The 27,430-nt window shown below is 45.1% G+C and overlaps 2 protein-coding genes across 2 annotated transcripts in view; both read right to left on the bottom strand.

The window, feature by feature from the left end:
• plxnb3 (plexin B3) overlaps positions 1-3,564 on the bottom strand; it is a 99,011-nt gene extending 95,447 nt beyond the window's left edge. The window contains exon 1 of the mRNA XM_047373956.1: positions 3,077-3,564. The gene's annotated coding sequence lies outside the window, so the exon portion shown is untranslated. The remainder of the gene's footprint in view (positions 1-3,076) is intronic.
• A 3,509-nt stretch (positions 3,565-7,073) lies between these two features.
• Positions 7,074-27,179, bottom strand: abcd1 (ATP-binding cassette, sub-family D (ALD), member 1). Its single transcript, XM_047366862.1, has 17 exons — positions 27,034-27,179; positions 20,442-20,650; positions 20,264-20,367; positions 20,031-20,188; positions 19,737-19,924; positions 19,484-19,658; positions 19,223-19,413; positions 18,882-19,062; positions 18,664-18,806; positions 18,291-18,462; positions 17,647-17,741; positions 9,054-9,199; positions 8,499-8,644; positions 8,328-8,412; positions 7,637-7,762; positions 7,451-7,538; positions 7,074-7,211 (listed from the first exon to the last, which is right to left on the bottom strand). Exons 1-17 carry the CDS (start codon positions 27,086-27,088, stop codon positions 7,074-7,076), a joined length of 2,400 nt encoding a protein of 799 aa, XP_047222818.1. The 5' UTR covers positions 27,089-27,179.
• Positions 27,180-27,430: the final 251 nt, after the last annotated feature.

Here is a 27,430-nt window from a genome sequence, read left to right on the forward strand (position 1 = left end):
ATGGTCCTACATGGTCCAGCGTGGTCCTGCATGGTCCTGTTTTATCCAGCATGGTCCTGGATGGTCTTGTTTTTTTCCAGCATGGTCCTACATGGTCCAGCATGGTCCAGCGTGGTCCTGCATGGTCCAGCATGGTCCTACATGGTCCAGCATGATCCTACATGGTCCAGCATGGTCCTACATGGTCCAGCATGGTCCTGCATGGTCCTGTTTTATCCAGCATGGTCCTGGATGGTCTTGTTTTATCCAGCATGGTCCTACATGGTCCAGCGTGGTCCTGCATGGTCCAGCATGGTCCTATATGGTCCAGCATGGTCCTACATGGTCCAGCATGGTCCTACATGGTCCAGCATGGTCCTGCATGGTCCAGCGTGGTCCTGCATGGTCCAGCATGGTCCTACATGGTCCAGCGTGGTCCTGCATGGTCCAGCATGGTCCTATATGGTCCAGCATGGTCCTACATGGTCCAGCATGGTCCTACATGGTCCAGCATGGTCCTACATGGTCCTGTTTTATCCAGCATGGTCCTGGATTATCCAGCATCGTTCTACATGGTCCAGCGTGGTCCTGCATGGTCCGGCGTGGTCCTGCATGGTCCTGTTTTATCCAGCATGGTCCTACATGGTCCTGGATTATCCAGCATGGTCCTACATGGTCCTGGATTATCCAGCATGGTCCTACATGGTCCTGGATTATCCAACATGGTCCTGGATTATCCTGCATGGTCCTGTTTTATCCAGCATGGTCCTGGATTATCCAGCATCGTTCTACATGGTCCAGCGTGGTCCTGCATGGTCCTGGATTATCCAGCATGGTCCTGTTTTATCCAGCATGGTCCTGGATTATCCAGCATGGTCCTGGACTATCCAGTTCCTTCCTGTAATACTGAATAGGTAGCGCCACAGACTCCAACTGGAACCCACTCCTAGTCCCAAGGACCGGTATGAAACTGGATCGTTCTGTTGGACTTTGATGGTGTTGGAAACGAGGTTCCTTGGATCTTATTTTGTAGTCTGGAGCCGTAATGCTCCTCTTGTGAAAGTAAATCTGTTGTGCTTCTTCTTAGCACTCAGACAGCAGGTCAGCTCTGCCGAACAGAACTCAGTAAAAAAAATAATAATAAATGTTTTAAATAAATAAAAAGAAGCTGGAGACATTTTTACTCAAATGTTTTTTCCTTGAGATATTTTTAATTATTTGTATCATTACATTGGCTTGTTTAGTTTATGTTCTCTTTGTGATTTTGATGGTCAGTTCATTTGTTTATTAATTATTAGATTATTCAGTAACTTAGTTATCAAGGTAATTAATTAGTTTTAAAGTCTCTAAATAAGATCCTTTGGTTACCAAGTTAGTTGGTTACTAAGTTATGCTAAACGTTGCTATGTTAGCAAGTTAATATTTACCAAGTTGTGTAGTTTTTATTATTATGTCACTAATTAAATGCTTAGTTAAGTGTTTAGTAACTTAGTTCTAATGTTGGCTGCTTACCATGTCATCCAGAAAGCTAGTCAGACATTAAATGAATGAATAATTTAGTTGCTCAATTAATTAATAACTAAATCAGTAAACATTAGTTAGTTACTCAGTTAGTTGTTTTGTTAATTGGTTACAAAGTTAATCTTTAACTTACTGAGTGATGGTTAGATTTGAGCATTTCAACAAGTGTTTATTCCCATAATTCATAAAAACACTGAACTACAGAGGAAAACCAAGTAGTACAAAAAGGTTCTGGTCCACGACTCCAAAATGGAAGGGTGAGATGGTAATGTGTAGGTTTGGAATGGAGGATCGGACCTGGTGAAGGACCTGGAGCTGTCAGAGCCACTTAGCAGGTAACAAACAAACAGGACGTCAGCTGGGCTGATCGCTTCGTCAGACAGAACTTTCTACCAGCTGGTATCAGAAACGGACAGGAGCTAATGTGGCTGTGTAATTGGATTTATCAGAACTTAATTTGGGGCAAACTGAATTAGATGTGCTTTTAGGTGAGAGCTCTGTTCTGTTTTGGTTCTGGTAAATAAACTGAACTGAAATCAGTTTTAAAAGTTCTGAAGCAATGAACTGCAGCTAAAGACAGGAAGTCCAGCTCCAAACACCTCAGCAGCAGTGTGGGTCAGAACCACAGGGGCTGCAGGAGCATCACTTCTTTGGTTTCTGTCAAAACTCAGTCGCTTCACTAAAAGAACAATTATAACAATGCTACAATTTAACCTGCAGAACCAGAACAGAACCAGAGCCTGAATGTCTTTGTCTGTGGTCAGTAAGGGGCCCTAGGGACCACAGACAATAAAGCACACTGATGCAAAGGGCCACAGAGGTGTGTGTGTGTGTGTGTGTGTGTGTGTGTGTGTGTGTGTGTGTGTGTGTGTGTTTACAGTGGGAGCAGTCGCAGGGTCACGTGATAAAAAGTTGTTTTATGAAACATCAGCAGGTGACTCTGAGCTGGACCCAGAACACACAGACCCTCAGTTCATCTGACTACGCGTTCAAGCGAGTGTGTCCATGCACTTGTGCGCGTGTCCGTCTAAGTAAGTGTGTGTCTCTGTTGATCGTGCATGTGTGTGCGCGTGTCCGTGCGTGTGCTGGAATGTGAGTTATGCGGCTGCAGGCTGAACCGAGCCGAGCCGAGCCGAGCCAAGCTGGGACAGGCCGGGATCGTCCAACAGAACCCCGCTGTGACAAAAGAGCTTTACATTCAGAGCTCAGAACCAAACCGAACCGCAGCTGCTGGTTCTTCAGCCCAAAGACGAGACCCTGTTTAAAAACTGTCAACTTTTAAACTCGCTGTTCTCAGATGAATTCAGCAGACACACAAACTAAAACCAGCAGAAACGACACCGAACCATGATACTAGACCGACGTTTCAGAGCCAAATGACAGAGCACCTCCTCTCAGACCGGGTCCGTTCAGAACCGGTCCAGTCATAAAAACCCTCACAGAGAAAAACAGAAAAATGGGAAACTATCAGATTCCTGAAGGGAGTCCGGCGCGCTCCCGTCAGACACGCCTGGCTCGCGCGCTCCTTCATGCAGCTCAAGACAACTTGGATCCAGCAGAACCGAGTCTTACCCACCTGCACTAAAAGGTCTGGTTCTATTCCTCCTGATTCCCAAAAGCGCGAGAAAAGTTCCGGAGACCCACAGAGAATCCAGCAGAGTCCAGGAGGGACCCGGAGCTCCGAGATCCGAACAACAGGTCTGACTGAGACCCCGCCCCGCTGAGCGGAGACCGGGCGGCGACCTGCACACGCTGCTCCTAACTGTTCAGCAGGTACCGACTGGCCCATAAGGTTAGGGAAACAGACTTTCAGGAAGATTCTGGTCACCCTGCAGGAATCAAATAAGGTCTGAGGCAGAACCGGGCCACAACCGCGACCAGCCCAGTCTATGCTCCATGCTAATAAAAGTTCGGTATGAGAATTGTGATCAGAACAAAGTTAAGACTCAATTGAGTCAGAACCTCACCACACAGCAGGTCCCTCACAGAGGAGTTCTGTAGACAGGTAAAAACACACCTGAGTTCACGTCATCAAATAATAGGAAACCTGATCACGTGAGTCTGACCTGCAGGCACATGTAACTTCTGGGTTCAACCAGAACCTCCAGGATATTTTTTTATCAAAACAGCTGGTCCTTAGTTCTGGAAGTACCAAGTCCATATTCAAGTTCTGTGTCAGACCAGCTGGTTCTGCTGGAATACCTTTCTTTGCGTTCTAGGCTACGGAGTGGTTCTGTTCTGGTACCACATCTAGGTGTTATCAAACAGTCATCTCTCTGGTTCTGATTATCCAGATTACAAGTCTGAGTTGGACTGATTCCTGATCCTATCCAATTCTGTGTGGAGCAGAAACGGACTTCCCTACAAACGGGAAGTTCCTCCAACATCGTCAGCCTTCTGTCACTTTCCTGTAGCATCTCAGAGCAACACTGGTTCTGTCCACCTCTGGCACGTTGCTGAGGACACCAGAACTTTACTCAGAACAACAACCTGTTAGCATTTCTGCAGCAGAACTGTTAGTGGGTTGTGAGGGACCAGGACCTGGAGGAACTGAACAGGAACCGCCACAGGAAAAAGAACAAACAGCTGAAGATCTAAAGCTCCCGAATTGGAGACCTCAGGCGTCCTCCACCTCCCCAAACACTTGGAGAGACTTCAGCTGGGAAACCAGATTTCCCACTTCCCTGCAGTGGACTGGTCGGGGTTGGCCTCGGGTGCTGGACCGAGTCACAGAGAGGGCTCCTCATTTCTGGACCTGAACTTCCATCCTGAATGATCTGCGTCTCACAAGCTGTGATTTTCCTTTCAGTCCAGTTGCCCTTCTCTGTTCGTTGGAACTGTTCATTTCTTCCCACTGAAGTAATCGTGTAATGCAACCATGGCCAAACTTAGGTCAAAAGAACCGGTCCACTGCTGCTCTCCACCTTCACACTCGGAGTAACTCACTTCCTCTGACCACAGAGGAAACTGGAAGGGATGTCAAAACGGCCGAGAGAAAACATCTGGAGGAATGTGCAGACCTTCACGTTCACACTTACGTGGGAAATGATAAAGACTCAGTTAACACTGCTTTGATCTGTTAAGATGATTAAAGCAGATAAAGGCCGGTACTGGTTCTGGAGTCCGTGCAGCTTGTTTTTGACATCACCTGGGCAGAACCTTGGTCTTGTTAAGGAGGGACCTATGAAGACTTCCCAGGAGGTCTGCATTGGAGTCCTTGTGAAGCATGAAATGTCCTGACCAGAAAGAACTGTTCATGGCCTTAACCCTACTAAACAGAACTGAGTCTGAACGTTCAGAGAATCGTTCACTGATCCGACATCATCAAAGGTTCTATCAGTCTTTCACTAGAATTTATTGAAATGTTTTCAAGTTTAATTTGGAGTTCTAATAGCTGACATAAACTCTATTACATAACCTTTGATTTGATGCCATCCTATTCTTAAACTACAAGGTCCAGTTTGTTGATGGAGCCACTGTTGCAACAGCAACTTTAACGATTCTGTAAACATTTCATAGTTCATAGTTGGATCAGAACCAGAACTGCAGCCCCTGCTCTAATTAATCCCAAAGGTGTTCAAAAGGTTGAGGTCAGTCAAGGTTCCCCACACCAGTAGCCATAGAAGTGACTGGACCACCAGAATTCACTGATTTGGTGATGTGACCCAATACTTTTGGCAGTTAAATGTAACTTTAAAAGAACTGAATCGCCTTTGGTCCATCAGTTCTGACCACCAGTGAACTGCCACAGGAAAACCGATGAGGTCTTCTTACTTTGGTCCAAAATCAGAATGTGGTGTCGCCTCTCTCTGGGAACTGCTTCTTGGTAGTGTCAGAGACTACACCGGCTGCGGTTCAGATCCAAATATCTGGACACAGCTGTTGTTTGGGTCGAAAGGTCACCACCAGACTGGCTGGCGGTTCTGCTCCTGACACCAGCCTCTGACGCTGTCAGTGGGTTCCTCAGTTGGACTTGTTGTGAATTGTAACCCGTAGAAAGAAAGTAATGTTGCTGGATAAGTCGGGGTTCATCTCTGCTCCGAGTCCATGAAGACAAAACAGAAGGAAGCTTGCTGGAACTTTGAAGATCAGATTATGAAATGACTAAGAATGAAAAGAAATCAGATGCTGGTAGAACTGTTCTGAACTGGTTCTCCCTGGTTGCTTTATTCTGTTTAGACAGAACTTTAGTTTCGAAAAACCAGACAAACAGCAGCGTCAGCAGAAAATGTTTTATTTCCTGTAAAATAAGGCCTCTTTATCATCATCTTCGTCACTTTGATTGCACTGAAACAACAGCCGCTCATTGGTCACTGATCAGCTCATCTGATTGGTTCACAAAGTTACAGTCAAAAGGGTGCATTAAAACCTAAAGCTGTCACATGACCTCTGATTTGAGTCACATGACCTGATGGTTGCTGTCAGTGAGCTGTGAGGCTGCAACAGATCAGTTTCAGCTGCTTTAATCAGACACAGGAGACAAACACGGGCACACGCCTCGGGACACGGGCACACGCCTCGGGACACGGGCACACGCCTCGGGACACGGGCACACGCCTCGGGACACGGGCACACGCCTCGGGACACGGGCTCGGGACACGGGCACACGCCTCGGGACACGGGCACACGCCTCGGGACACGGGCACACGCCTCGGGACACGGGCACACGCCTCGGGACACGGGCACACGCCTCGGGACACGGGCACACGCCTCGGGACACGGGCACACGCCTCGGGACACGGGCACACGCCTCGGGACACGGGCACACGCCTCGGGACACGGGCACACGCCTCGGGACACGGGCACACGCCTCGGGACACGGGCACACGCCTCGGGACACGGGCACACGCCTCGGGACACGGGCACACGCCTCGGGACACGGGCACACGCCTCGGGACACGGGCACACGCCTCAGGACACGCCTGCAGTCAGTCTCACTTAGCACATGCACGTTGTCAGCAGTAACAGCTGTGACCAGCAGCAGCTTCACTGCCTGAATGTACGGATCTCATCAGCTTCTGACTCCGGGTTCATGTGAGGGGGGCGGAGCAATCACCAGGTGACCAATCACAGGTACGGAACTGAAGCAGCAGAGTAATAAACACTGAGCCGATACTCTGACAGATGTTCAGACTGAAGTTAAACCTACAAGCCGTTCCAGATGCACTGACTGACACCCTGAATAATCAGTGTGATGATGAGCTGTTTCTGCTTTATGTCCAGTTCTGCTCTAATATTACTGGTGAATGTTTAACAATGAAATCAGGATATTTGGTCAGGTGTTTTATAGATGAAGCTCCTCCCCTCAGGTGAGACTCGGCAGCTAAAAGGAGCTAAAGCTGCTCTCACAGCGACTGCAGCAGCAGCGGCATCATGAATGACATCATTTTCTAATAACCAATAACTTCATCAGTTTTAAAAGCTTTGAAATGTGAAACCACAGGTGTGTCCACTGTCTGAGTTCCACAGGTGACCCCCCCCCACCCCCCCCCACCAATCACAACAGGACAGGAGGGAGATTAAGATGCGGAGCCTCACACAGCAAAAAGGAACTGGTTAAAAATTTAAAAGTGTCAAATCGTGAGGTCTCGCCTCTCCAATGCATCCTCGCCCTCCTGGTCCATCTCTCCCAGTAGAACCCGGAGCTCCGACAGTCTCTGCTGCATCTTCGGAATCCCTGACAGCTGGTTCTCCAGGCGCTGCTTCTCCTCCTGGAACAGAACAACAAGAAATGTTTCCTGTAAAACATCACCGAAGCTGGTTCTGCTCCAGAACCAAATAAAGAGCATGATTCCTGTTTGTTTCCTACAGTCCAGGATAACATCCCAGCATCAAACTGGATCAGCCCAGTCTCTGTACAACACCCTGACCTGAACATGTTTACCGTAACTGAGCTGAAAGGAAACTGGATCAGTGGGAACGTTGACCGTAGGCAGCCAGGGGAACTCACCTGCATGGAGAAACGGGCGGAAGCGTCTAGAGGCTCAAACTTCCATCCTCCTTCTCCATCGAACTGCAGCAGGTGGGAGTGGTACTTCCTGTGGGACAGAAGAAGGTCACCTGACAGCAGCTTGAAGCACCACTGGCCAATGTTGGTCCTCACAAACACAGGAACATCTGTGTGTGTATTTCTAACCAGAGGGAGGGTCGGTGGGTGATCGACAACAGAGCTATCCCAGCATCCTTTGCAGCCTGGAAGATCTTTCCCTCCACATCGATGCTCACAGCGCTCGTACACTCATCCAGAAGGGCATACCGCGGGCTGCGCCACAGACATTCACACAGAGAGTCATCCAATCAGCTGAGAAAGCACACAGTACTGACCAATCAGAACCCTTCATCTTTAAACAGCTCTATGTGATGTCATAGAGAGGCAGAACCAGTGTGGACAAAGCTAACTTACGGTCTATACGTTCTGTACAAGAACAGAGAAATGTGTTCTCCCTCCCAGGGCTGCCAGAACAAACATCAAGGCAGAACCTTCCTGCTGTGGTGTCTGAAAGCTGCTGGAGTAAAAGAACACATTTCTCTGTTCTTGCAGAGCATGCCATGGCTTTGAGATCAATGTCTGAGCTCATTGGGCTCATTAACTTGGAGCATCCAGAACTGGACCTAGCTCTGCCTGCAGCAGTCGATTGTAAAGTAGCAGAACAGCCAGGTGACTTCCGCATTCACAAGTCCTTGTAGGTGTGGTTCCTTCAGGTGCTCTAAGATCTGCTTCATAGCAGATTTACCTGACATGCTAAACACCTGAAGCACCACCTGGGTGGTTGGACACCTGTGAAACTAAGGACCAGGTGAACATCAGTCAAGAACCTGTCAAGTACCGGTGGTAGAACATGCGGGCCATTCCCATCCTCTGCTTCTCTCCTCCAGAAAGAACATCTTTCCAGTCATTGATGGACTCCCAGCCTGAAACGCAGACACACAGGGTTACTATAACAGTACTGTAGTACTCTGGACACCTGATTTGAGTCTGCCTGTAAACCCTCACTGACCTCCCTCTCTGTCCAGGAGGTAGAGGAGGTGAACGGTACGAAGGATCTCCTCCAGGTCTGAATCTCTGAGCCCCTTCTGGACCATGTCGTCCACCGAGTCCGGATATAAAACCTGGTCTCTGAGGGTCCCCTCCGACATGTAAGGCCTGCACAGGACACAGCTGCAGCATTATGGAAGGATAATGGTTCTTGCTGTGGTTCTGTGGACTCGCGAAGCCTTAGAAATGCTTCTATATTCCTTTCCAAACTGAAGCATGTCAATGACCTTGTTCCTCCTTCCCTGCTTTTTCAGATCTTTTAACCTGCTTCATGTTGACAGACAGGTTCTATGTAAATCATTGATTCTACAGGTCTGAGTTTGGCAGGTGAAACTGAACCAAAGAAATGTGGCTAATCAGTAAATCCACGAGGGTATTTCCTCAGGTACTCTTCGTCTGAATTCAATATTTGTTAAAGGAAATTCTGAAAGGGGGTAAAAACTTTGTCAGGGATCTGTATCATTTATATAATCAGTAGTATTACTATCTGTGGTGGTTTTATGATCAGCTTTGTTACCTCTGAGGGATGTAGAACATGTTGTGTGGTTCTGGACGGTACAGAGCTCCACCATAAACGGGCCACAGCCCACTGAGGATCCTGAACAGTGAACTCTTCCCGCAGCCATTTGGACCGGTGATCAACACGTTCATGCCATCCTCGACCTGCAACGCAGACAAAAACAGGTCATGTGACCTGGAAAGTTCCAGGATTTTCCAGGACACTTGCAGCTCTGTTATGAAGGATGCAGTAGATTCTCATGCAGTGAGTCAGAGAGAAAATGGACCAATCAGAACACAAAGGGAGATCTATTTCCATCAATCTTTTCCTTATTGTTGTTCTGGGCCGGGCTAACCTCTGATCTTCATTTCCTCAGAACACAATGAGGTCCCTTACACCAGGCCTGATCGGGCCCTGCAGAAGTCCTGGCCTGGTCCAAAAGGGTCATGGCATTTCTTTCTCTACAGTCTCAACATTATTCACCCCCTGCACAGACTTCTTGATTAGAAGACATGTTTGTAAATCAGGTGTGGTCTCAGGGACACCTGATATAGCCAGGGGAAAGCTTCATTAGCTTCATCCGATGTGGACCGTTGACAGCAATGGTTCACTCCATCTGAGACATGGATAGTTCAGGTGTCTTCCACAAACATAGAAAAGGCCCTGAATGTTCTTACAGATTTAATCTTACAGATTAAAGTTCAAGGAACAGTGGCTACATCATCTGGTGGCAGAAAGAGGAGGTGAACCACAGCTGCCACCAGATTCCTGAGTAGACAGTTGGTTCAACACCCTAAACTGACTGCAGGAAGACTTGGTGGCAGGAGCCACTGAGGTTTCAGGTTCCACATTAAGGAACATACTGAATACTAATGGGGTCTGGGCCTGATCTCCAACACCTACACCAATACTGACCCAGAAGAACCTGTTCGCCCAGGGTTGGTGAACTACCTAGGGTGCAGACTGCCTCTCAGCCAATCATTGATGGAGAAGAACACCAGACCAGCCCCATCCAGCAGCTGCTCAACATCACATTCAGACTTTATAACTGGTTTTACCCTCAGCAGCACAGAGCACACCAGTCAGCTGTGATCCCTGACTCACTGCTGCAGCGCCGCCACCCTGTGGTCAGCAGCCGACACTGCACTGCCCTGAGCAATGACTTCTCAGGTGCCAGTTCTAGAAACAGTTCTGGTCCAAGTGTGGTGAGAACTCATGATTCTAGTGTTTGAGAAGACAAACAGTTTTGAATTGGTTTTCATAAAGAGGTGTTGCTAGACAGAACATCAGCCTGTTAGAACCCACACCTATAGACAGAATAGAACATCAGGCTACAGATCAGAACCTCAGACCTTTTCGCCATATTAGAACCCAAACAGTGGATTGATTTGGTGGCTGTGGAACACACAGATAGTATCCAATCTCCAGGTGTTTTCAGATGAATCTGAGGTTCTGGTTCACAGGAACAGCCGGATTGTCTCATCTGTGAAGCCAGTCAGTCATTTTCTACCACTTATTCCATAGTGGGTCGCGGGGGAGCTGGTGCCTATCTCCAGCAGTCTATGGGTGAGAGGCGGGGTACACCCTGGACAGGTCGCCAGTCCATCACAGGGCAACACAGAAACAACTACGCACACATTCATTCATTCACCTAAGGTCAATTTAGAGAGACCAATTAACCTAACAGTCATGTTTTGGACTGTGGAAGGAAGCCAGAGTACCTGGTGAGAACCCACGCATGCACGGGGAGAACATGCAAACTCCATGCAGAAAGACCGGGAATCGAACCCAGGACCTTATTGCTGCAAGGCAACAGTGCTACCAACTGCGCCACCGTGCAGCAGCATTTTCTATTGAATCGGATCTCAACAGACAGTGTAGCTGGTGTTAGAGCCCCCTCTGCTGGATAATAAGGGGAACTACCAATGAAGGTCAGATCTGTGCATTAGATGTAAAACTGTAATAATGTTGATTTATTTTTTGATACTCGGACATACGGAGAACGAGAGAACCCGGTGAGAGTTCTGAGTGTTGACCGTGTGAATCAGTTGTTCATGTTGCTGATTCATCACCATGACTCTTTAATGTAGAAACATCCTGGATTAAATGCTACTTCCGTCACCAGTAGTGAGATAAATTTATAAATAGTTTGAGCTAAATCAGGAGGTTGTCTTGAAAGATTTTGCCCAGTGGTGGCATCTACAGCAGAATATGCATTTATGGACCAGCTGAGTAGCAGTAGAAGCCTTTAAGTAAATCTGCTTATTGTCGCTTGTCGATCTCTTTGCAGAGAAACACTGGAACTAAACCAGGGGACATTAGCTGTTTAATTAGGTGGGCTTTGCCGTGTGCAGCTTTAATTGTGTTAATAGTGAATGTGTTGTTTGATGGCAGAGCGGGCGGAGCTGCAGCGAGCATCCTGCCCAGCTGTGGAGACATCAAGGCGCCTGAAATTAAAGACAACCTGCTACACGTCCACAAACACCAAGATGTCTCAGGATCTGGAGCTCTGGGCACATGATTACAGACAAGATTGTGATCTAAACAGAAACGTTGGAAGAGTAGAAGTTTTTATACAACATAGACTGTTAGCTAACAGAATCGTCACTTTACTCTGGTCCCAGGACTGAATGCCAACACTTTAGTCCCCAGCTGATGTCCTGGTTAACATATTAACACCTTCTGCTCGGTGATCTTCTCTCTGTCTTTAGCTCCAGCCCTGTGGAGAGGAGGAACGCTGACAGGGAACACCTTCACTTTCAGGAGAGCCTTTAATGGAGTGAGCTGGCTGGTGGAAGCATCAGAGCTCTGCTGCTGGTAGAGACCTAATCAGGAAGTTTATAAAAACCCATACTCTGACCGGCCAGTTTATTAGACACGATTGTTCGACTGCTTTTCACACAAAGAGTGAATCAGCTCATCATATTTCAGCAACTGAATGCATTTAGGTATCAAGACAGAGTGAAGACGATGAATCAGAATGAGGAAGAAAGAGGATTTCAGTGACGTGGACATACAATGGTTGTTGGTACCAGACGGACTGGTCTGAGTATCTCAGAACCTGCTGATCTACTGGGATTTTGACTCAGAACCATCTCTCGGGTTTACAGAGAATGCACTAGAAAACAGAAACTTTCCAGTGAACAGCAGCTGTGAGGATAATAGAAAGGCAACAGGAGCTAAAACAACCAGTGGTTCCAGCCAAGCTTTGCAGAACATCATCTCTGAAGGCACCACATGTGGAACCTTAAAGCAGATGTTCTGCAGCAGCAGAAGACCAAACCAGGTACCACTCCAGTCACCGAAGAACAGAAAACTGAGGCTACAATTCAAACAGACTCAGCAGAACTGGACCAAGGGCCTCGTGTATAAATGGTTCCTACCCGCAAAAACCCTGCGGTCCAATGTTTAACACAAACCTCGGGATGTAAGAAAATGAACAGGGAGAAGATGGATGTGCAGCAGTAACACAACCTTCCTAAAGCTCACCTAAACACACTGAAATGACTCCATTCTGCTTATTTAACTCAAGGAGCATCAGACCAGATGAGTGTAAACCAGAGCGATTAAACTGAATCACATTCAGCCTCAATAACGTAACACACCTCAGAAATGATGGAAACAACCTCAGAAACGATGGAAACAACCTGAGAAATGATGGAAACAACCTCAGAAATGATGGAAACAACCTCAGAAATGATGGAAACAACCTCAGAAACAATGGAAACAACCTGAGAAATGATGGAAACAACCTGAGAAATGATGGAAACAACCTCAGAAATGATGGAAACAACCTCACAAATGATGGAAACAACCTCACAAATGATGGAAACAACCTGAGAAATAATGGAAACAACCTCAGAAACGATGGAAACAACCTCAGAAATGATGGAAACAACCTCAGAAATGATGGAAACAACCTCACAAATGATGGAAACAACCTCAGAAATGATGGAAACAACCTCAGAAATGATGGAAACAACCTCAGAAATGATGGAAACAACCTGAGAAATGATGGAAACAACCTCAGAAATGATGGAAACAACCTCAGAAATGATGGAAACAACCTGAGAAATGATGGAAACAACCTCACAAATGATGGAAACAACCTCAGAAATGATGGAAACAACCTCAGAAATGATGGAAACAACCTCAGAAATGATGGAAACAACCTCAGAAATGATGGAAACAACCTCAGAAATGATGGAAACAACCTGAGAAATGATGGAAACAACCTCACAAATGATGGAAACAACCTCACAAATGATGGAAACAACCTCACAAATGATGGAAACAACCTCACAAATGATGGAAACAACCTGAGAAATGATGGAAACAACCTCACAAATGATGGAAACAACCTCACAAATGATGGAAACAACCTGAGAAATGATGGAAACAACCTCAGAAATGATGGAAACAACCTCAGAAATGATGGAAACAACCTCAGAAATGATGGAAACAACCTCAGAAACGATGGAAACAACCTGAGAAATGATGGAAACAACCTCAGAAACGATGGAAACAACCTCAGAAACGATGGAACCAACCTCAAAAACGATGGAAACAACCTGAGAAATGATGGAAACAACCTCAGAAACGATGGAAACAACCTGAGAAATGATGGAAACAACCTCAGAAACGATGGAACCAACCTCAGAAATGATGGAAACAACCTCACAAATGATGGAAACAACCTCAGAAATGATGGAAACAACCTCACAAATGATGGAAACAACCTCACAAATGATGGAAACAACCTCACAAATGATGGAAACAACCTCACAAATGATGGAAACAACCTCACAAATGATGGAAACAACCTCAGAAACGATGGAAACAACCTCACAAATGATGGAAACAACCTCAGAAACGATGGAAACAACCTGAGAAATGATGGAAACAACCTCAGAAATGATGGAAACAACCTCAGAAATGATGGAAACAACCTGAGAAATGATGGAAACAACCTCAGAAATGATGGAAACAACCTCACAAATGATGGAAACAACCTCAGAAACGATGGAAACAACCTGAGAAATGATGGAAACAACCTTAGAAATGATGGAAACAACCTCAGAAACGATGGAAACAACCTGAGAAATGATGGAAACAACCTCAGAAACGATGGAAACAACCTCACAAATGATGGAAACAACCTTAGAAATGATGGAAACAACCTCACAAATGATGGAAACAACCTCAGAAATGATGGAAACAACCTCACAAATGATGGAAACAACCTCACAAATGATGGAAACAACCTCACAAATGATGGAAACAACCTCACAAATGATGGAAACAACCTCACAAATGATGGAAACAACGTCAGAAACGATGGAAACAACCTCACAAATGATGGAAACAACCTCAGAAACGATGGAAACAACCTGAGAAATGATGGAAACAACCTCAGAAATGATGGAAACAACCTGAGAAATGATGGAAACAACCTGAGAAATGATGGAAACAACCTCAGAAATGATGGAAACAACCTCACAAATGATGGAAACAACCTCAGAAACGATGGAAACAACCTCAGAAATGATGGAAACAACCTCACAAATGATGGAAACAACCTCAGAAATGATGGAAACAACCTGAGAAATGATGGAAACAACCTCACAAATGATGGAAACAACCTCAGAAATGATGGAAACAACCTCAGAAACGATGGAAACAACCTGAGAAATGATGGAAACAACCTCAGAAACGATGGAAACAACCTCAGAAACGATGGAAACAACCTGAGAAATGATGGAAACAACCTGAGAAATGATGGAAACAACCTCAGAAACGATGGAAACAACCTGAGAAATGATGGAAACAAACTCACAAACGATGGAAACAACCTGAGAAATGATGGAAACAACCTGAGAAATGATGGAAACAACCTCAGAAACGATGGAAACAACCTCAGAAACGATGGAAACAACCTCACAAATGATGGAAACAACCTCACAAATGATGGAAACAACCTCACAAATGATGGAAACAACCTCACAAATGATGGAAACAACCTCACAAATGATGGAAACAACCTCAGAAACGATGGAAACAACCTCACAAATGATGGAAACAACCTCAGAAACGATGGAAACAACCTGAGAAATGATGGAAACAACCTCAGAAATGATGGAAACAACCTCAGAAATGATGGAAACAACCTGAGAAATGATGGAAACAACCTCACAAATGATGGAAACAACCTCACAAATGATGGAAACAACCTCAGAAACGATGGAAACAACCTGAGAAATGATGGAAACAACCTCAGAAATGATGGAAACAACCTCAGAAACGATGGAAACAACCTGAGAAATGATGGAAACAACCTCAGAAACGATGGAAACAACCTCACAAATGATGGAAACAACCTCACAAATGATGGAAACAACCTCACAAATGATGGAAACAACCTCACAAATGATGGAAACAACCTCACAAATGATGGAAACAACCTCACAAATGATGGAAACAACCTCACAAATGATGGAAACAACCTCAGAAACGATGGAAACAACCTCACAAATGATGGAAACAACCTCAGAAACGATGGAAACAACCTGAGAAATGATGGAAACAACCTCAGAAATGATGGAAACAACCTCAGAAATGATGGAAACAACCTGAGAAATGATGGAAACAACCTCAGAAATGATGGAAACAACCTCACAAATGATGGAAACAACCTCAGAAACGATGGAAACAACCTCAGAAATGATGGAAACAACCTCACAAATGATGGAAACAACCTCAGAAATGATGGAAACAACCTGAGAAATGATGGAAACAACCTCACAAATGATGGAAACAACCTCAGAAATGATGGAAACAACCTCAGAAACGATGGAAACAACCTGAGAAATGATGGAAACAACCTCAGAAACGATGGAAACAACCTCAGAAACGATGGAAACAACCTGAGAAATGATGGAAACAACCTGAGAAATGATGGAAACAACCTGAGAAATGATGGAAACAACCTCAGAAACGATGGAAACAACCTGAGAAATGATGGAAACAACCTCAGAAATGATGGAAACAACCTCACAAATGATGGAAACAACCTCAGAAACGATGGAAACAACCTCAGAAACGATGGAAACAACCTGAGAAATGATGGAAACAAACTCACAAACGATGGAAACAACCTGAGAAATGATGGAAACAACCTGAGAAATGATGGAAACAACCTCAGAAACGATGGAAACAACCTCAGAAACGATGGAAACAACCTCACAAATGATGGAAACAACCTCACAAATGATGGAAACAACCTCACAAATGATGGAAACAACCTCACAAATGATGGAAACAACCTCACAAATGATGGAAACAACCTCACAAATGATGGAAACAACCTCAGAAATGATGGAAACAACCTCAGAAACGATGGAAACAACCTCACAAATGATGGAAACAACCTCAGAAATGATGGAAACAACCTGAGAAATGATGGAAACAACCTCACAAATGATGGAAACAACCTCAGAAATGATGGAAACAACCTCAGAAATGATGGAAACAACCTCACAAATGATGGAAACAACCTCACAAATGATGGAAACAACCTCAGAAACGATGGAAACAACCTCAGAAACGATGGAAACAACCTCAGTCGGATGACACTGAACCTCCCTCTGTTTCTGTGGATGGAAATGCTCAGCGGTCTGAGCGCTGAGGAGCATAAATCCATGTGAATCATCGAAGGGACACTTTCATTCTCACTGAGAATAAAACGGTGTCAGATCAGCAGGTTAATTCGGGTCAGAATTTGGTAGAAACAACATGAAAGCTTGGATCCTTCCTGCTTTGTACCAGTGGTGGTATCATGGTGTGAGGCATCATTTCCAGGAACAGAACTGGTCAGCCAGTCTGAGCATCTCCTCCTCTGCCAATCAACAGCCTCCCTTTGAGATATTCTCTGCGAATAGAGGGAACCGGACCTGTTGACATCCAAATCAGGTGACACCACATTCTGATTTAAGTCCAAAGTATCACCAAAGTATCGGTTTTTTGTGGTGGTTCAGTGGTGGACCCAAAGGTGGCTCACCTGGGAGTTCCTTCCTCCTTTAGAGTTCTCCTTCTTCTGAGTCGAGTATTAGAACTCCAGATTTTCAGAGACAGATTAACAGAACCTTATAGCTAAAGTTGGACCTTTAAAGATCCTCTGAAGGCCTTTTCTCTGTTACCTTCCAGACAGAGGTAGATTTCATGTTTGGTTCTTTAACTGCTGATTCTATATAACATGTTTTATAATAAATTAATCTCTTTCCTTTTAGGAAATCTGCAGTAGGGTGGTTCCCTGACAGAACTTAGCCTTCAGATTGATTCATTTGATTTCATGAGACTGATCAGAACCTTTGATTTATGAACAGAATTAAGCAGCCTGCTACAGAACCCAGATCCTGGCTTTAGTCTGGATCCACTGGACCAGGTGGAGGTTCTTCCACACTATCTCAAGCTATGAACTCAGAACAGTCTGTGTTACCACAGTGAACAACCTGGCTTAAACAGAACCCCGTCCATGGTGCTGAAGTCTCCCATCAACATATCCAGCTTGGCCTGGGCCATGATGACCCAACGGGGCGCGCTCAATGAGACGTACCTGGATGTTGAGGCTGGACACCACCACATCTCCTGTCGGCGTGATGATGGGGAGGTTCTCACAGCGAATCCCTTTCTCCTCAGTGATCACCTGACCTGCACACAGCACACATACCAAGAGCTAGCTGCAGACAGAGAGAATCTCCACCGAAAATGCCAAAAAACCCAGAACAACATGAAGAATGGTCTCTCCACCAAGGGAAAAACGTGAACTTAGATCATTATTGCTGTTGGAGAGAAATCAGCCGAGCAGAAGGTGTTTGTGTGGGATGGAGACCTTCAGCATTCTGACTGCTCCTATTTATCATTCTCAGAGGGTCAGGATGTGGAAACCAACCAGGATCCCAGCATTTCCTCCTGTTGCCATGGAACCGGGAGTAAATGGGTCTCTGGTTCAGAAGTCTCAAAGCTTGAAACAAACTGAAATGTTTTTGCATGTTTTGATGATTTGGACATGAGGGAAGCTGCAGGTTCATCAAATAAATCTGCCAGCAGCAAACTAGAACAAACTCGGGCTCAGTTGGGATAGAAGGTTCTCCTGTGGTGAAGTTCTGCCCTCCAGGTACTGAAACAGAGTCAGGAACAAATTCCACACAGACCTGGAACATTCAGTACTATCCAACCAGCTGACTGATCCTAACTTACCTCTGATCTCCAGTGGACCACAGATCCTCTGTCCATGTGGAACCTGAGCTCCTCTCTGTGCTGTCGACTCCTCCTCCCTGTCGGCAGAGCGACGGTATATTCCCCGACTCACGTCCTCAAACACATCAAACATCTCCCAGACACGAGACGTATAGCCTGCCAGCTCAGTCACCTGCACACAGAATACCTTAGGTCATCTGACTGTTCCACCTTCGACAGAGCAGACAGAGGAGAACAAACTAGTAGAAGGTGCAACTAGACTGAGGAGAAGGAACCCGGATGAGAAAATGAAAAGGAGAGAGAGCACAGGGAGGAGATAGAAGAGGAGCAAAGGAAGAATTAGACAGAAGAAGAAGAGTTGTGGCCTGCGTACTTCCTTGTAGGAGCTCATGATCCTCTCGACAGCGTCAGCTGCAGCATTCAGGAGGTTCCTTGCTGTAGTGAAGGCCTGAGTGCGTTCGCTGACCAGCTCCTCCTCCTTCATCACCATGGCTGCCTGCTTAACCTCCTCAGAGTCTGCACACAGCAAAGACCGGAGGTCACAAGGTGCTGCCGCAGCTTCCCATCTGTTGTGTGGGCTCGTGTGTTTACCATATTTTGAGTATCCTGTGGCAGTGATGATAGGTACGGCCACCATGACCAGGCCGGATGCACTCCAGACGTACTTCATGAGGAACTGTTCCAGCATGATGTACCATAGACGCTTCAGCAGGATCTGATGGATCTGAGACGACAGGGCGGAGTAGCTCCGCTGCAGCTGGGACAGCTCCACCTGTGAATCAAACGCACCCACACAGGTTAAACAGAGCCAAGAGTCTGAGAATCAAACTCTCTCCGAAATGGCAGACATCTGTAGAAGGTGTCGGCGTTCTGCTTTCTGTTAACATGGATGATAGCCAGAAGCTATCCTCGTCACTCAGCAGGGCGCTCACCTTGTGTCCTGCGTAAAAGGCGATTTCCTCAGAGTTGGCGATAATGCGTGAGTGCATGTAACGCAAATCTCCCTTCCTCTTCGCCTCCTCGGCTACCAGCTTCCCAAAGTGTGGCGAGCAGGAGCGCAGCACTTTAGCAGTGAGCGCCACCACCAGACCAGCAATGGCAGAGGGCCACGTGGTGTTAGCTCCTACAGGAGGAGACATTTAGGCCGTGTAAAGGTATGAATCAGGCGTGAGCAGGTGCAGCACCAGGTGTACCTTTGGCCTGAGCAGTGCGCAGCAGTGTGTAGCAGGTGACCACTACATCCAGAATGGGTTTGGTCAGGTTGGAGTACAGGTGAGCGATTGAGGCGGAGAACATGACAATGTCCTCGGTCAGAGACTGGTCAGGATTGGACAGACGGCCGTCCATGTTGCTGATGCGATAATAAGTCTGTGAACAGACAGAGGTTTAGACTCACCTGGTGAGTTGGTCTGTGAGATGGGTTGATTGTTAGAGAACAGGTAATACCTGGTTGGTGAAGTACAGCTGGTAGGCGTGGTTCACCAATCGGCTCCTGAAGCTAAGAGTCAGCTGACCCTCCAGGAACCTGATGGCGCTGTTGATGAAAGTTGCAGGAACTGCGACGAGGAGCCACTTGGACAGCTGCAGCACAAAGGCTCGCGGATCTTTCTGGACGATACACCTAACGATTACACCTGAGAGAATAATGATGATTAGGATCACCTGAGACGATAAGGCTCTGACACACTAGACAGACACCTAGGCAAAGACAGGAGCAGACAGGAGTAAAAAGACGCAGACCATCCAGAGAAGCAACGTAAATGGACAAGAACGTCCTGGACATCAGAGTGATGGAGTGCAGAGCAAGCAGGCCAAACTCTGGACACAGTAACCGTGGAAACAGGAGCTTCAACAGGTGAGACAGTCTGAAGATGAAATCTCTGTTCACTGCTGGAGACCTGTGGACAGGTGGAAAGAACAAGTGAGAACAGGTGGTGCCAGCTGATTAGGTGCCTGACATAGTCACCTATCACCTGTTAGCTTTCTTCTTCTTCTTCTCATCTTCCCTTTCATCCACACAGCTGACTCCACCCACAGGTGTTTTAGCCCCCCCTTCCTGGCTCCTTGCTGCACCCCTCTGTAAAAACAACACACTCAGGGTTACCTGGAGTTTTTTCTGACATCTGACCTTCTGAAAGGTGTGAGTCTCACCTGTAGCCCCCTCCATACATATGGAGACAGCTTTTTGACTGCGTAGCCGGCGATCAGGATGGCTGTCAGCTTCCTGAGTTTGGAGCTCCGCCTCAGCTGAGCTGGCAGGTCCTCATAGGTCAGCTGCATGATGATGGACAAACGACCAATCAGTGCACAGGAATAGCACCTAGATACTGAGTAGCCAACCTCAGAGCCTGACACTCCACCTGCACACAGGTAAAAAAAACAGCCTCAAATGAAACTCTCCCCAGTTAACAGGTGATTCATCCCACCAGATTCTGGCTTGTTTAACATTGGGCCTCTTGATATAATCAGCTCTTCCTGATCAGACAGGTGAGGTCACTGAACTCTGCTCACCTGTCTGGTCTCAGTAATGGCCCAAAAACAGGTTTCAAGGAGGTTATGCTGCAGTCTGAAACCACATCTAATGATCAAACCACCAAAAGTCAAAGTTCTGACATGTTTTCCTGCTGAAACCCAACTTTCTAAGAGGGCGACAAATAGGTAAGTAATCTTTATTTCTATAGAGCTACACAGACACAGTCACAAAGTGCTTCACAGTGATCAAAACGTATGATTTAGCCCTTAAATACATTTTTTTTGTGTACTTGTTGGAGTCTGTAGAAGAGCAGAAAAGTGTAATTTAGTCTCTCCTGATGCTGCATATATATCTTTATATTTTGTTTGGGTCCTATTTATCAGTCCATTCAGTGTTCCCTATTATCTGTTAGGTTTTTCCAACTGTTACGTCACAGTAGTTCGTGCTGAACAGCTAAATAAGGTCCAGCTAATCAATGTCGTGTATCTGGTATTTTTAATTCTAGCTGTGATTTTATAGTCAAAGCTCAAGCATGCCAACCTTGAAAGAGGATAAGTGCGGTTCGGTCGTTGGGTGTATTAACCCACACAATTAATGACACCGTCCCCCAGCATCAGAACCTCTTCGAAGTCCTGTTTAGATTGTATTTTTTATTGGAAATGTTCCCACATCAGAAGGAAATTCCTATTTCTATCACTTCAATGACAAGTTCTTTATCAACCGCGATTTGCTAAAAGACTTCATCTGTTTAAGGGATCAGTTCCTTCTGTCTATGGAAACGACGGATGCAGCAAAGCAGTAAGCTGCAAATAACGCTAAAATGAGAACAAACTTTATTTTAGACATGAATTTATTGTGTTGAAATGATCTCCTGACTGTTGTTCTGATAGCAGTAGCATCGTTTCTTTCTGCTGATGTTAGCTCCAGGAGGACAGAACCGTACTGCATGTTTTTAATTCAATTCGGTTTATTTCTATAGCGCCAATTCACACATCATGTGAAGGCACTTTACAAAGTCTATTCAAACAATCATACAGATTTTAGGTCAAGTTCATAATAATCCTAACTAACAAACAGTCAGATTCAGTAATTTATTCAAATTGGATAAAAAGTTTTTCTATCTAAGGAAACCCAGCAGATTGCATCCAGTCAGTGACTTGCAGCATTCACTCCTCCTGGATGAGCATGTAGAGACAGTGGACAGTCACTGGTGTTGACTTTGCAGCAATCCCTCATACTGAGCATGCATGTAGCGACAGTGGAGAGGAAAAACTCCCTTTTAACAGGAAGAAACCTCCAGCAGAACCAGAACCAGGCTCAGTGTGAGCGGCCATCTGCCACGACCGACTGGGGGTTTGAGAGAACAGAGCAGAGACACAAAGAGAACAAAGAAGCACTGATCCAGGAGTACTTTCTATGGGAAGGAAAAGTAAATGTTAATGGATGTAGCTCCTTTAGTCGTTTCATCTAGAAAGAAAGAACAGATAAACTCTGATCCAGTTTTCAAGGATAGAGTCTGAAAGAGAGAACATAGAGTTAGTTACAGTAGAAGCTCAGTCAGTAGCCATGTCTAGGAGAGAGAAAGGGTTAAACACTGAAAGACAGGGCCATGTGGATCATCTGTAGAAGGTGAGCATTAAGTTGTTGCCAGCAGAAGCTCAGACGATGCCCCTCTCCAGAAAGGTGTCACAGGTAGACACAGAGCCAGGCCAGGTGTAGCTTCTAGGAAGAGAAAAGAGAGAACAAAGTTAAAAGCTGAAATAACAGCAAATAATGCTAAATTGGAGAGTAGTATGAGAATGTAGCGAAGAAGGTGAAAGTGGTCATTATGTCCTCCAGCAGCCTAAGCCTATAGCAGCATAACTACAGCGATAGCTCAGGATAAACTAAGCCACTCTAACTATAAGCTTTATCAAAAAGGAAAGTTTTAAGCCTAGCCTTAAAAGTAGACAGGGTGTCTGCCTCACGGACTAAAACTGGGAGCTGGTTCCACAGGAGAGGAGCCTGATAACTAAAGGATCTGCCTCCCATTCTACTTCTAGAGACTCTAGGAACCACCAGTAAACCTGCAGTCTGAGAACAAAGTGCTCTGTTAGGAACATATGGACCAATCAGATCTCTGATGTATGATGGAGCTAGATCATTAAGGGCTTTATATGTGAGGAGGATAATTTTAAATTATATTCTGGATTTAACAGGGAACCAATGAAGGGAAGCTAAAATAGGAGAAATATGATCTCTCTTTTTAATTTTTATCAGAACTCTTGCTGCAGCATTTTGAATCAGCTGAAGGCTTTTAACTGCATTTTGTGGACATCCTGATAGTAAAGAATTACAATAGTCCAGCCTTGAAGTAACAAATGTATGGACTAGTTTTTCAGCGTCACTCCTGGACAGGATATTTCTAATTTTGGCAATGTTCCGGAGGTAAAAGAAGGAAATCCTAGAAACCTGTTTAATATGGGAATCTGCTCAGCTCGGGGGAGTGTGGCAGGAGAACCAAAGAGGAGAGACGCTGCTGTCTGGACTGGCGGAGCTCCTAAATTTCCCTGAAGAAGTTCCAATTGTGGGCTTTATGAGGAAGTTTTTATCTCCGCTATGGCAATAATAAGGACAAGGACTTTAAAGCGCAAAACTGCTGACTTTTGACCTTAGAGAAGTTAGTTGGATGTGGGATATTCTCACTCCGAGGATACACCGGGTCTTCCTCCCGTTTGACCCGATGAAGGCAGTTTGCTTACGGGCAGCTGCTCTCTGCCTGCTCCCTCCTCATGCAGACGCTGGTTCTCTGAAGGACCGTCAATAAATGTCAGAACCAAACACGCTGGTTCATGGTGGTTTCATGTTTTGCGTGTTTTGGGGGAAATGTGCGTCTGATCAACTGACTTATGTCCAATCAGCTAGTTTAAGATGTTATTAAATACAGCGCCCCCTACCTGCATGTAATTCAGAAAGATGATGTGTCCTTTTTCTTTTCTTTCAGCCTTTAGGCTGGTTTGATTTGTAAATAGTGGAATGTTCCCTCAGTCCTACAATAAAATTCGTCACTATGTCACAAAGCTGAGCTTCTATGATTCTCCAAAAGTTCAGATTTCCTAACTTTAGCGTCTGCAACTTTGGACGCGCTGTACGTACATCAGACGCTTGAAATCTCACAACGCACAACACGCATCAAAACGTCCCACGCCAGACGCGTGAAACATGCCGCAGGACCTCTCTCTAACACGCGGGTCCACATAGACTTTGTAAGAAAACCAGACGCCTTCAACGCACAAATCGCGTTCGGCTTGAACGTACAATTACAGGCCATTAAAGGCTATAACTTTCAGTTTCAACATGAACGTTAAAATGCCCCACTATCATGACCTCATCTGTATTTAACACTAAATCAGATAAAAAGTCTGAGAACTGATCTAAAAATTGAGAGTACGGGCCTGGTGGACAGTACAAAACATGTGATAGTGTAATAGTATTATTAATAGTAGGGATGCACGATATATTGGCATTATCCTTGGTATCGGTCGATGTTGGTCATTTTTTAGGATGTCGGCATTGGTCCAATAAGTAAAACTGGGCCGATATTAACTTCCGATGTTTATTTCTCGCTTGCTGACGTTTGCGTTTCGGGAGGGAATGGGAGGGTAGGAGGTTGGTCCAGCGGTATCTGTTTGATCACATGACAGTGATAGACGCTGTGCAGCCACAAATAATCGAAGCAAAGAGCCATGTCAGCGGTCTGGTCGTTTTTCATGGTTTTGAAAGAAGACACACAAAAAGCAGTACGTAATACTTGCAAGGCCGGGGTAATGCGAGGAGGATGCCGCGTCAAGTTGTTCATGACCACCAATTTGATATGCCATTGGAAAAACCACCACCCAGAAGTTCACAAAGAATGGCAGGAAGCTAACCGTGCTAAAAGTAGTCAACAGGCAAAAATGAAAGTGGACGGAGCAGCTGGGAGCCCAATACAGCAGGTATTCGAGCAAACCACGAAATTCTCCAAAGACAACCCAAAAGCCTGGTCAATAACAAGCAAAATAATGGAAATGACTGCTCTTGACAACCAACCATTTTCCATAGTAGAGGACAGAGGATTTCAGCGGTTGATAGAGCACACTGGACCCCGCTACACTCTCCCAAATCGGCACTACTTCTCTGACGTTTCCCTCCCGGCTTTGCCTGATGTGGGGGTTGCGCATGTCAAGATGCTACAGCAAGATGTCGCAACCAGATGGACAGTACATTGTATGTGATGACCAAGTAATTTTTAGTCATGCATCAATGGAGATTGGACCTTTAGCATTGTCATCTGCTCAGATAAAAGTTTAACAAGCTCTTAAGGAGAGGATAACGTTGCAAAGTCTAGATTGCTGTTAATTTGTCATACATACATTGTAATGCCTTTGCCTACTTTCCTGTAGGTGCATGGCTATCAGACTGAGCCCCCCATCCCCAGAAATGAAAGCCTTCTGCAATACTGGAAAAGCAACAGGGCTCACTTCCCTGGCCTAGCCAAGGCAGCATGCATCTTTCGGCTCCATGTACAAGTGTGGACAGCCAACAGCTCTTTTCTGCTGCATCACATATCGTTGATGAAAAGAGAAACACGATTCAGTGTGAGAAAGCAGAAGTGCTTCTCTTTGTAAAAAACCAAAATCTGCTTCTGCTTATGAAGGAAGCCTAGACTTATAACCCACAGATGTAAACACTGTTCCAATGTTTGGGACACTTATTTTCAGCACAAGCTTTAAGTTGGAAAATGTGCAAAGACCACAATGTCTTTTGTGTTTATAGTTATGTCTCAGTTCTAATATTTTGGTTTAACAATTTTATAGCTGGGTCTTAAAATTCATTTGCATTTTCTTGGTTTGTCTGCTTGTGGAAACACCGTTTCAGTTTTGGAACATTTACTGCCTTGAGTATTTACTAATTACAGTGCAAGTGAGAAAATGTGCACTGATAGCTAGGACTGACTTTGATATTTTTGAGTTGTGGTTAAAACATGTTTTGCAATTTAACAATGCCAAGTTTGATCGGTTGACCTCGGCACTTCAGGGAGGTAAGTTGTACACACTTGTTACAAAGTGAAATGGTAAAAAGTAACACTGCCGGTTACTTGTTGATATTGGCCCAAATTTTCCTATCGGTGCATCCCTAATTAATGGTATTATTCCATTAACAGTTTTCATTGTTTTTGCCATTTTTGTCTTGTTTCTGTGTCACTACATAATTGTATCTCTGTTATCAAACTACAAAAATGCTCTTTGACCTGTAGGGGGGTGGGGTGTGAAGTGCCTCAGCAGCATTTAAAGAGACGGCACCAAAACGAGTTGCTCTCAGACGTTCCACAGAACAGGTCAAAGAGGAACCTGAGGAGCTACAAGAACAAGGAGTTGGACTAAAGCATTGAGGTTCTACTTCATATAGACCACAATTGGATGATTTAAGGTGCAAAGGAAGTATTTAAAAGCATCACGTGTCCCTTTTAAAGAACCTAAGCTGGAACTTGACGATAGATCCGGTGTGTTCTGCTGAGGTTCCTCGGACTCTGAAATGTAGCAGTTATTCTAGCTTTGATCAAATAACTTGGAAAAGAACCTCATGAGTGAGGAAGATGAACCAAAACAAACACAGTTTATTTAAGATCTGCTCAGACAAAGCTAGGAAAACATCGAATTACAGGAACAAGAAGTTTGTTCCGACAGACCGGAACAATCAAAGAACTTTAAAGGAGTAACGAGTGATTCACCCTGAAGAACCAACAGACTGATAACAACCTGATAAACAGAACAATTAGAACACCTGACAGAGAACATAAAAAAAAACTGATAAAAACCTGAAGAACAGAGAACAAGGAACATTGACAGAACAAAGACATGAAAAGAACGACAGTTAAACAATTAGACTCACTGACCCATTGATGAAGTGGGTTCTGGGTTAGTTTGATCTGAATCCGTTTGGATTTATATCTTTTTTGTGTGGAACAGTTTGATCTGGATTAGGATTTGCTAGGTCCATTTTTTCTACATCTGTTTGAACTGGCTCAGGTTGTTCAGGATCTGCATGATTTATATGAAGATCACTTTGACCCAGCTCATTGTGTTCTGGATACAGTTTTTTCTGTATTAGCTTGGTCTGATTCAGGTTGTTCTGGATCTGTTTTGGTGACAAGTTTGGTTTATTTGGTCACATTTCTCTGGATCTATTTGGTCTGGATCAGATGATCTGGATCTTTTTGTGTGGAACAGTTAAGCAGTTCTTCTGACTTACTTTTTTCTGGATCAGGACGACTCGGTTTTGTTAGTCTAGTGCCTTGAGATGACATTTGTTCTGTCGTGTATTTCTACACTGAAATGAATAGATTAACCGAACAGACGTTTAACTGGACCGCAACCAGACCTTCTTAGAACATTCCTGACAGCATTAGAAATCAATAGAACTCCAGGGGTCCCAGTCCAGCTCCTTACAGAAGAATAAACTCTGACAGAATCGGGTGGGTTCGGGTTAACCCAGACCGTAACTATGGCAGTTTAACCCATTGAACTGGTTTCGGTTCCGTTAATCATCGAAAAATACAAATAAAAACACCTAACGACCAGCTGCTGCTACTGCTCACCGAACTTTCCGGAACTTTACCAGGTGCATCCGGATCGAAACCTAACTGGAC

This window comes from Girardinichthys multiradiatus, chromosome 1 (assembly GCF_021462225.1).
Source record: "Girardinichthys multiradiatus isolate DD_20200921_A chromosome 1, DD_fGirMul_XY1, whole genome shotgun sequence".
NCBI classification, from domain to species: domain Eukaryota; kingdom Metazoa; phylum Chordata; class Actinopteri; order Cyprinodontiformes; family Goodeidae; genus Girardinichthys; species Girardinichthys multiradiatus.